This window comes from Bubalus kerabau, chromosome 10, assembly GCF_029407905.1.
Source record: "Bubalus kerabau isolate K-KA32 ecotype Philippines breed swamp buffalo chromosome 10, PCC_UOA_SB_1v2, whole genome shotgun sequence".
Lineage (NCBI taxonomy): Eukaryota > Metazoa > Chordata > Mammalia > Artiodactyla > Bovidae > Bubalus > Bubalus kerabau.
This window is the reverse complement of record NC_073633.1, coordinates 48,465,348-48,477,257: the sequence shown is the minus strand read 5'-3', so window position 1 is coordinate 48,477,257 and position 11,910 is coordinate 48,465,348. Positions and strand designations below refer to the sequence as shown.

The window sequence follows — 11,910 nt, the reverse complement described above, 5'->3', positions numbered from 1 at the left end:
CAGCGGACCATGGCCCTGGCGGGGCGTTCCTGGCTCTTCTCTCGGAGTCCTCGGGCAACGACGCGGAGCCGGCTGACTTCCGGGAAGGAACTGACAAGCGATTGAGCGGTGACCGGCGCGTTTAGCGCCCCGAACATGCGGCAGTCCTTGTGGGCAACCCCGGGCTGCGGAGAGGCGGCAGCGGCGGCGGCGGCTCGGGAGGGAAGGAGGCGGTGGCGCCGGCGGAGGTGGCGGCGGGGACGCCCGGCGCCCGGCGCGGAGCCTTAGGGCGGCTGCTTGGCGTGGCCTGGGGCCTCGTGGTCAAGGATGCTGTCCCGGAAGAAAACCAAAAACGAAGTGTCCAAGCCGGCCGAGGTGCAGGGGAAGTACGTGAAGAAGGAGACGTCGCCTCTGCTGCGGAGTGAGTGTCGGGCGGGGTGCGCCCACACCTGGCCTGGGCGGCCGCGGGCTGCGGGGGACCCGGGCTGGGTGTCCGACGCCGCTCCCCGCGGCTTGTCTTTCCTTTTGGCCTCTGTGATTTTTTTTTTTTTAATGCCTGGAGTGATGTTCGTTTTTTGAAAGCTGATAAAGAGTAAAAAACTTAAGTTAGTCCACCTCCGTTTCCCACCCCCCGCCCCGGCCCCGTCCGGCCTCTCAAAATCTACAGACTTCCCTTCTGGAAGCTATGTTGTTGGTTTTAATTACTGGAAGAAATTCTTTAGGAAACAAATTGTGCTCATCCCCTGGTTCTGTAGGAATTAAAGGGATTACACTGGGGCACACGTTTTCCTCTTGTTACGTCGAGATTTGCATTGTGTTTGCAAGCACTGCGTTTGTCACTAGCCCTGCTCGAAGTTGTGCGAACGCTTGAGTAGAATTCTTAGTCCAGCTGTTGGATGATGACGTCCGGAGGTGAAAGCTGACCGTCGCTATTGTAGCTGCTGCCCCAAAAGTCTCGTCAGTTGTAGATCTCAGGGTTGAAGAGCCAAAAATTATATGAGTTTGGCTGTGTTCATGAGAATTTCTTCAAATAAAACCTCCTAGAAATCCGCCAGAGACTCAAAATAATTTCCATCATACTTTCGGGAAAATTACGAAAAAAGTTGTGTGTGTGTTTATAAACATTTTTTAATACAGTGCATTTCGCTGACACTTTACTTATTTTCAATTTAAGTATTTGACTCTAATTTTCCTACTGAATCTTTTGCCTTTTTAATTCTTGCTTGTGTGTTCAGAACATTTGTGAGGTAAGGAGCAAGTTTTTTGGTGTTCATACTGAATGCTGGGCCCTTTGTGTAAGTTTCCTTCTTGGAAGCTGATGACTTTGTGACTTAAGCATTACCTCATATTGTAATTGGGAAAGCTTTTCATAGAGGTTCCTAGTAATATTTGCCCAAGATCGCACAAAAAGGGGTGGAGAGCATGTTTTTCCATTATAACCACATCATCAACCTTCCAGATTTATCCTTGTATTTGCAGTGCTTTCTTACAGAACAGATCGGATGGGTACATCAATAACCTGAAACTTGATTTTTAAAAACTTTTAAAAATAGTTTATTTTTCATTTACGTATTCTCTGAGGATTTTGGCCAAGTTTAGGTTAGCTTGCAGTTAGCTTCAGATAAACAATGTTATTCAACATTCCTTAAAATCATGAAATATGTTTGCCACACCTTTTAACAAATAACTTTTGATATATAGTATTTTGTTTTAGTTTCATCAAATGTTGAACCTTGTTTATTCGGATACTAATTTTTGTCTGCTTGGCTTCTGTTACATATTAATATGCGTGCGTTCTGATACTGTCTACTTAGTGAACTAATAAAATGGGCTCCAGTTCCAGTTTTCTTCTTGTTTTAAAGGTGTTTGCTTTCTAACCAGGAATGCTTAAGGTATTTATTTAAGTTTTATATTCAGAAGTACTGTATCCTTAAAGCCATTGCCCTGTTTTCTTCTGTTTTGAATTATAATTGTTCTTAAAGGAGCCATGGTTTTAGACTTGGCGTTTTTTTGTTTGTTTGTTTTGGAACTGATTCAACATTTGTGTGTCTCTTTGAAATGAGATTAAAAAAATTTTTTTTTAATTTTCATAGCTTAATTTTTAGTTTTTCCATCTTTTGAGTATTGTACTATTGCTACATAATTCCAAGAGTAGGAATGCCAGATTAATAATTTTTAAATTTTTTTTTAAAGGAATTCACCTTTACATGTTTGAAAACAGCATTATGTTCTGTTTCATTTTTTAAATTGTGTTTTACGTAAAGAAGAGTTTGGGGAATTTTGGAAATGAAGTACAGTCTGCAAAACAAACTAATGTTAAGTTACGCTGGTAAATGTATCCATTTGTTAGATTGTTTACTATTTTTATACATTTAATCATGAGTATTTCATTAATACGTATTTTGTAGTTTAACTTACTGATGTTTCATCATATTATGTTTGGTAGTATGCAGAATATGTTTGATTCTGCTAGAGCATACTTATAACACATTCATACAAATTATAAATTCATTTGAGTGGGAGTATGGCAATCAGCCTCAATTTAAAATACCCAGATACTTTGCTAAAGTTTTTAATTGTGTTTTCTTAAGTCCATTGAAATTTTTCATTTTGGGGTAGGATGTAAATAAACAACTTTGGAAAAGCATATTATTTACTAGTCATTTTATTCTTTTGTTTTATTATAGATCTTATGCCTTCTTTTATCCGGCACGGTCCAACAATTCCAAGACGAACTGATATCTGTCTTCCAGATTCAGGCGCTAATGCCTTTTCAGCTTCTGGAGATGGAATAGTTTCAAGAAACCATAGTTTCCTTAGAACTCCAATTCAAAGAACACCTCATGAAATGATGAGAAGAGAAAGCAACAGATTATCTGCACCTTCTTACCTTGCCAGGAGTCTAGCAGATGTCCCTAGGGAATATGGCTCTTCTCAGTCATTTTTAACAGAAGTTAACTTTGCTTCCGAAAATGGAGACTCTGGTTCCCGATATTATTATTCAGATAATTATTTTGATGGTCAGAGGAGGCGCCCACTTGGAGATCGTGCACATGAAGACTATAGGTATTATGAATACAACCATGATCTCTTCCAAAGAATGCCACAGAATCAGGGGAGGCATGCTTCAGGTAACTTAAAATATAAATACGACATTAGTTTGTATATTTAGATTTATTAACACTTCATTCAGATGATGTTGTTTTCTGGATTTTCTTGGAAAGCCAACAGATACTCCTAGAGAACTACTATTCTGTTTTGCTAGTCTTGCTAAGCCAGCTTGCAAATAATTACTCACCTGCACTGAGGGAAAGAATTTTATGTCCATTAACTCATCTATTTAACTTATTTTATAAAAGCTTGGTACATATCTGAAGTCTATCTAGGCAGTATGAACTTTGAAAACTTAGAAATTTTAGTGTCTATAGTTGGATTGACTTTAGGTTTAGATTTGGTAGGATGGGATGGTTAGGATTTCAGAGAAACTGGACTTAAACCTGGGAAAGCAAAGGCAAATAGGAAGAATTGGGCATGGTAGGTGATACCATGGACAACTGCATCATAGCTTAGCTAGAACTTGCTCTGTTTTGTTTTTAAGAGACCTGTTTTTGTAGTTAAATAATTATTTCCCGGGTTTAAAAAGGCTGATTGTCAAATGGTTGGTTGTGTGTTGTGTCCTTTTGTTCTTTTTGCAATGGGGAAAAATATTTTCCATATAATTTTTTAAACTCTGCTTTGTGTATTTGCTGACTTTGGGACATAGTACAAGGAGCAGAAGAGAGAGGTAAAATGCACAGTTCTACTTTATTCCTGAAGTACTAAGTTACACTAGGTAAACTGAAGCAAGCTGAAAAATCAAACTTTTTCATCTGATTTTTTTCCTAGTAAGTTGTAGGCTTTACAGTTTGGCAGGATAAAAATAAAAAATATCTGATACATTTATACTTCATTCATTTGGTATTAATGTTTACATGTCTAGTATTTTCCCTTTGGTATCTGTGTCCTGATACCTTAATTGGGAAAACAAAACCTATATATGCCAAATGATCACAGACGAATTAGTTGTTGTACTTTGTGTAAGGGGAGTCAGAAGAGAGATCAGCATAGGCTAGAATGCATAGAGAATCGTTCGTGGAAGAGGTGGGATCTGAACTGTTTTCTTTGAGCTTGGACTTCAGATTGATAGGAGACATAGAAAGGACATTGTAGGTGAAAAATCAGTGAAAACAGCAGATGTGTAAATCCAGGGAGCTGTGTAGTTCTGTCTAGTTTGAAGTAATAAGTTTGAATAAGGTGGAAAAGAGATTAGTGATGCAACAGCAGGCTATACAATTTAAACTCAGGTCAAGCAGAAGCCGTTGCAGATTTCAAAAGGACAAGATTTTAATTTTATGAAAGCAGTGTTTAAACATTAGTTTAGTAGTTGTACTCGGAATAAATTGCTAGAGGAAAGAGGACCTCAGGTACCAGTGGTGTTAGAGACAAAGTACAAACTTATGATGCATTTGAAGGAAAAATGAGATTTAATTATAAGTTTAGGAGAAAATAGATCACATAAGTTTTGAAAATTGAAGAATAGTCTGGAAAAGGTGGCAAAAGCAGCTTATTTTGTGAAAGCGCACATTCAAGTCTCATTGGGATACTGAAGAGGAGAGGTTTTCTAGACATAGAAATAGTGCAATGAAAATAGGTAAGTACCTTTTTTGTTTTTAAAGTGCTTCTAGGTTAAAGGATTGACAGTTGCATACTTTAGTGTTTATTTTGGCTATTTCTAATATCCACATTCAGAAAACTAAGTCATGGCATCCAATCCCATCACTTCATGGCAAATAGATGGGGAAACAATGGAAACAGTGAGTTGAATGACTTTATTTTTTGGGGCTCCAAAATCATTGCAGATGATGACTGTAGCCATGAAATTAAAAGACGCTTGCTCCTTGGAAGGAAAGCTATGACCAATCTAGACAGCATATTAAAAAGCAGAGACATTACTTTGCCAACAAAGGTCTGTCTAGTCAAAGCTATGGTTTTTCCAGTAGTCATGTTTGGATATGAGAGTTGGACTGTAAAGAAAGCTGAGTGCCGAAGAATTGATGCTTTTGAACTGTGGTGTTGGAGAAGACTCTTGAGAGTCCCTTGGACTGCAAGGAGATCCAACCAGTCCATCCTAAAGGAAATCAGTCCTGGGTGTTCATTGGAAGGACTGATGTTGAAGCTTAAACTACAATATTTTGGCCACCTGATACGAAGAACTGACTCATTTGAAAAGACCCTGATGTTGGGAAAGATTGAGGGCAGGAGGAGAAAGGGACGACAGAGGATGAGATGGGTGGCATCACTGACTCGATGGACATGAGTTTGAGTAAGCTCCGAGAGTTGTTGATGGATGGGGAGGCCTGGCATGCTGCAGTCCATGGGATTGCAAAAAGTTAGACACGACTGAGCAACTGAACTGAATATCGTGTAGTTTTTAACCTTAGAAATAGTTTGTTATCCAGTAGTGAGTTTTTTTATGGAGAAGGAAATGGCAACCCACTCCAGTGTTCTTGCCTGGAGTATCCCAGGGACGGCAGAGCCTGGTGGGCTACCGTCTATGAGGTCGCACAAAGTCGGACATGACTGAAGCGACATAGCAGCAGTAGCAGTAGCAGCAGTGAGTTTTAAAAATAAAGTTCATTTTTATAAATTTTTTTGGAGTAATACCTGCTTGTTACAGGAAATTTGCAAAGTGCAGAAAAGTAAAGGCAAAGCACTCATGATACCAGAGGTTCTTTGTATTTAGTTATTTTGTTCTTGTTCATTTTTTTGCATGACATTCTTTTTGTTTTTTAAACAGTGTTGTAATTATACCCAACTGTATACCTGTATATCCAGGTATACAGTTTCATATACCTGCTTTTTTACTTGAATGAGTTTCTTAATGTTAAGCACTATTTATGTGGTGTTTCAGTGCCCTGTAATTTTCCATTTGGTGCATGTCTTATGGTTAATATTTTAATTATTTGCACTGGATGTCAGTTGCACCATGAGAACTCTTAAGTTGTGGCATGTGAGATCTAGGTCCCTGATCAAGGATTGAACTCTGGTCCTCTGCCTTGGGACTATTAGCCACTAGACCATCAGGGAAGTCCCATTATTTTAAATGTTAGTGAGGACCTGACCTAGTCTGGGATCATTTGGAAAGGGGAGAAGTGGGACACATCTGTATTGAATGGCCTTGGCCACTGATGGTTATGGAGGGATGAAGGGAAGAAGAAAAGAGTCAGATAGGATTAGCAAACCACCTGTCTGTATAGGAGGTGCTGTAAAAAATAAATGGTTGATATAAGTGAATGGATCTACAGATTTCAAGTCTGTCCTAAAAATAATAGCTTTATAGCAATCAGTTTATCATTAATAAAGATTGTTGTTCTTCACATTTACCTTCCCCATGTATATTTACCTTTCCCATATATATTTATGTTGCAGACATCACTGATAGCTCATGACACTTTTATGCCTAAAGTGTGAAGAAATTAGTGATACCCAGTTAAAATCTGATAACAATTTAAAATATTTTAAAATTCTGACTTGAAAAGTATTGCGTAAATACTGTAAAAACTAAATTTCTACTGATCCCATCTTAGGATCCTACTTATGCAATCTGATACAGTTCTTGTAATTTTAATGACAGACTTTAAAACAACTTTTCCCAATTATATCTTAGAAATAAATAAAAGTTAATTGGATATTTTTTCAAATTAAAGAATGTTATTTTAAAAAAGATTTGTATTCATTGCAGCAGTGGTACATGCTTAAGAAATTTCACTTAACATTAATTTGTACCAGGACAATAAGATTAGTATTATACCTTTCAGAGATAAAAATGGTACTACTTTGCAGGAGTCACTTAAGTGGCAGGGGAGGATTAATAACCTATTATTAACCAAATAGAAAAGCCTAATGGCTGTCTTTTCCAGAGGGAAAAAGTCTGAATATGAGACAGTAGCTGGAAATTTCTTGAATTCATCTTGAAAAGACTTGAAACTTACTGTATTTTCATATGCTGGAGAGAGTTCAAGAAATTTGAATAAATGGAAAGGAGAAAGTAAGTTTGTGGGAGAGTAAGGATGTGTTCTAGACAGATTTATTTTCACAGGTTTTAAATTTTGATTGCTGTTACTAATGTAATAAGCATAAAAAAGGTATGGAAGAAAAGTTTTGTGACTTGACCATCTGAGCCACAATGGAAGCCCTGAGAGTAGTAATTCCTGCTAATTAGTTATTAAACTTTTAGGAAACACCTTGTCTCAAGGGTTAATTTCATCTTATTGTAGTTAGCAGAAGTACAAAAAAAAACAAGTTGTATAATATCTTAAAGGGTTTTGGGGCCAGGACGTTCTACATTTAGCTGTGAAATTTGACCTTTAACATTTTGGCCTACATACCAATCAGGCAGTTACTGTATGTGCCAAAGAAAGGAATTCTGCTGTTAACAGGAAGTCTTTAGTTGGAATACTAAAGGCAAATTGAATTCCTTTGTTTTGCGCCTGAATAATTTAGTTCTATGCAATTTTAAGTATCAAACTTTTAAATATTATTTTTAAAGACAGCTAAAGAAATCAAGTTATAAACATCCAATTAAAAAGGTTCAGGCTTTACCAAACAAAATACTGGAGTTGTGTTTACTCCAGGAAATGCATAATTATTAGTTAACCCTAATCTTCTTTTGAGGATGTGGTAATAATCCTTAGGGGCACAGTTTTACTTGTACTTATTTGGAGAGGAGGAAAAAGGCAGTGGGCTTTGTTTAATCCGTATAATTTCTTACCAACATCTTGATTGTAACATGGGATGTAATGTTTAGTATTATCTTGGAGCTCGTAACCTTCATTAGGATTCCAGATTCCATTTCATGCCTGCCAGTGCATGAGATGCAGCAGACATGGGTTCAGTCCCTGGGTCAGATCCCCTGGAGTAGAAAATGGCAACCCACTCCAGTATTCTTGTCTGAAAAATCCCATGGACAGAGGAGCCTGGCAGGCTACAGTCCATGGGGTCACATAGACTTGGATGCAGCTGAGCACAGGCACAGAGCTACAGATATTACTGATAATGTTTTATGTTGTAGATAGGTGATGTCCAGTCCTTTTGTACTGTACATTCATCTCCCAATAGGTTTTATAGAATTATGCAAATAATAGTTTGAAAAAATTTTAGTGCATATGGCAGCTTCAGAAAGTAGGAGTGGGGGTTTGTCATGAAACTAAAACTGTTTATAGCTAGCTCCTAAAAGGTTAGGAATCATGGTTTCACATGGTATTGGTAAAGGTGATGAGCCTACTTGGGATTTGCTGGACTTCATGGCTCCCCTATCAACCTGTCAAGGTTTAGTTCCTGGACACAAGAAGTTTTATAGGGAGGTCTTTGTGTTTCTTCTAAATATAAATTTCAAGTTTATCATAGTTTAAAAAATCTGGTTTTTGGTACCTACTATTGTTTACATGTAACAGTGCATATGTTTCTAAATTTAGGCAAGTTCAGTATATAGAAATTAGGATTGACTAAATGGATAAAACTGTCAAGACTTTAATACTCTCCAAGCCTGTATGGTTTTTAATTACTATAATAGCTTTTTGTTTTTAATGCATCATTTAGAAATCTATTTATATAGTTCTCTCTCTATATATATATAATATATATTATATATACATACTTTATAGTTCCAGAGGGACCTCTTTTGGGTCATAATGTTATGGTTCTTATCAATAACTCAATTTGAATACATTGAATTAACTGTGTTGTTGTTAAGTTGCTAAGTTGTGTCCCACTCTTTATGACCCCATGAACTGCAGCACTCCAGGCTTCCCTGTCCTTCATTATCTCTTGGAGTTTGCTCAGACTCATGTGCATTGTGTTGATGATGCCATACAACCATCTCATCCTCTATTGCCCCTTTTTCCTCCTGCCCTCAGTCTTTCCCAGCATCAGGGTCTTTTCCAATGAATCTATAATTCTTTCTAAAAATTGCCATCCTTGGTTGTGACTAGTACTACAACATCTTTCGTGATGGAAGTTTGCAAAAGTGTAAAGCTGTTGCGTGCTTAAACAGTATGATTGTAGATATTTCCTATGTGCATGTCTTTAATACGTTGGCTTATTTCTTTTCTGTTTAAATATTTTCTCTTTAAGTACTGAAGTTGCTTAAGCTACACTTACTAAATGTCCAGTTGCAAATGGCAGAAGCCAAAGTCAGCTTTACCAGAAGGCGTGTTAGCTTTGTTTTGTCTTATAGTCACCATATGTTTTAGAAATATATGATTTTCTTCCCAAAGGGTACTCAGCAAGAGTGATTTTGTTTTCTTTCTTGCATTTTCCTTTCTGCCAGAGTACTTCATAGGAGATGTTATGTATTCTGTTGCATCAGATCCAGAGACACATAATGACTGATTTCTCTTTTTGTGATGTTAAGATTGATCATGGGATCCGATGCCATCCCAATTCATCCATCATGATATTCTCTGTCAGCTTTTCACCTAGTGATTTGGAAGTCAGTATTGATTATTGGCTAGATCCATATTTCATTAGCTGTTGCAAGTAGTGATATTCTAAGGTTGTCATTTCTTTATTGGTTGGAATTCTGTAAAGAAGAGTTCTATAGTGAAGAACTTTGCTTAATTAATTATTCCTTTGTTAGTATTTTGGGTATTCATATAAGACAGGAAACATGCTGGACTTTTCCCTTTACTTATGTTTTTCAGAATAATTGCCTAACTGCCTCTGGAGGTAACCAATAAGTTTTTCTTTTTAGTATCTTCATGAACTCAAGAATTTTTAAGAAATAAAACATCATGTTTTATTTGAATTTCACCAGTTTTTTCATTAATGTCATTTTCTTTTACAGGATCCAGTGCAGAGTACCTCATTACATTTAGTTGTCATATCTCCTTAGTGTTCTTTGGTCTAGAACAACTTCTTAGTCTTTTCTTGCTCTTAATGACCTTGACAAGTTTTGAGAAATACTTGTCAGATGTTTTGTAGACTGTCCCTCGATTTGCATTTTGTCTGATGTTTTTCTCATGATTAGACTGGGCATATTGGTTTATGAAAAGAATACCAGAGGTGAAGTGTCTTCATCATGTCATATAAAGGAGATACATGATCTCGTTATGACATTATTGGTGATGTTAATCTTAAGCACTTGGTTAAGAGTTGCCAGGTTTCTTACTGTAACGAACACTACATGTTTATTCTTCCAGTTTTTGTCTTCATCATTCTTTCCCTAAGCACACCTATTATCTCTGATTTTTTTAACATCTGTTTTTTGAGGCTCTTGTTTTTCTTCTTTTTGATCTTCCTCCAGGGAGTTGATTGCTTCATTCATTTTTCAATTTATGGCAGTGGCAGAATATTTAATTTCATTTTTTTCTCTGCTTTGGCTCAACATTTTTTTGAATGTTCTTTTTCATAAGTTTTGCACCTTTTTGCCGCTTCAATTTTTCTTACAGAAATTGATGTTCAGATCAGATCAGATCAGATCAGTCGCTCAGTCGTGTCCAACTCTTTGCGACCCCATGAACCGCAGCATGCCAGGCCTCCCTGTCCATCACCAACTCCCGGAGTTCACTCAGACTCACTTCCATCGAGTCAGTGATGCCATCCAGCCATCTCATCCTCTGTCGTCCCCTTCTCCTCCTGCCCCCAATCCCTTCCAGCATCAGAGTCTTTTCCAATGAATCAACTCTTCGCATGAGGTGGCCAAAGTACTGGAGTTTCAGCTTTAGCATCATTCCTTCCAAAGAAATCCCGGGGCTGATCTCCTTCAGAATGGACTGGTTGGATCTCCTTGCAGTCCAAGGAACTCTCAAGAGTCTTCTCCAACACCACAGTTCAAAAGCATCAATTCTTTGTTGCTCAGCCTTCTTCACAGTCCAACTCTCACATCCATACATGACCACAGGAAAAACCATAGCCTTGACTAGATGGACCTTTGTTGGCAAAGTAATGTCTTTGCTTTTGAATATGCTATCTAGGTTGGTCATAACTTTCCTTCCAAGGAGTAAGCGTCTTTTAATTTCATGGCTGCAGTCACCATCTGTGGTGATTTTAGAGCCCAGAAAAATAAAGTCTGACACTGTTTCCACTGTTTCCCCATCTATTTCCCATGAAGTGGTGGGACTGGATGCCATGATCTTCGTTTTCTGAATGTTGAGCTTTAAGCCAACTTTTTCACTCTCCACTTTCACCTTCATCAAGAGGCTTTTGAGTTCCTCTTCACTTTCTGCCATAAGGGTGGTGTCATCTGCATATCTGAGGTTATTGATATTTCTCCCGGCAATCTTGATTCCAGCTTGTGTTTCTTCCAGTCCAGCGTTTCTCATGATGTATTCTGCATATAAGTTAAATAAACAAGGTGACAATATACAGCCTTGACGTACTCCTTTTCCTATTTGGAACCAGTCTGTTGTTCCATGTCCAGTTCTAACTGTTGCTTCCTGACCTGCATACAGATTTCTCAAGAGGCAGATCAGGTGGTCTGATACTCCCATCTCTTTCAGAATTTTCCACAATTTATTGTGATCCACACAGTCAGAGGCTTTGGCATTGTCAATAAAGCAGAAATAGATGTTTTTCTGGACCTCTCTTGCTTTTTCCATGATCCAGCGGATGTTGGCAATTTGATCTCTGGTACCTCTGCCTTTTCTAAAACCAGCTTGAACATCAGGAAGTTCACGGTTCACATATTGCTGAAGCCTGGCTTGGAGAATTTTGAGCATTGCTTTACTAGCGTGTGAGATGAGTGCAATTGTGCGGTAGTTTGAACATTCTTTGGCATTGCCTTTCTTTGGGATTGGGATGAAAACTGACCTTTTCCAGTCCTGTGGCCACTGCTGAGTTTTCCAAATTTGCTGGCATATTGAGTGCAGCACTTTTACAGCATCATCTTTCAGG

The 11,910-nt window shown here is 38.0% G+C and overlaps 1 protein-coding gene across 1 annotated transcript in view; it reads left to right on the top strand.

The window, feature by feature from the left end:
* The first annotated feature begins 260 nt into the window (after window positions 1-260).
* The window catches only part of SAV1 (salvador family WW domain containing protein 1), a 29,665-nt gene continuing 18,015 nt past the window's right edge, over window positions 261-11,910 (top strand). Inside the window, exons 1-2 of the mRNA XM_055537595.1 lie at window positions 261-400; window positions 2,667-3,110. Of these exons, the coding sequence (XP_055393570.1) occupies window positions 307-400; window positions 2,667-3,110 (538 nt within the window). The 5' untranslated portion in view covers window positions 261-306. The remainder of the gene's footprint in view (window positions 401-2,666; window positions 3,111-11,910) is intronic.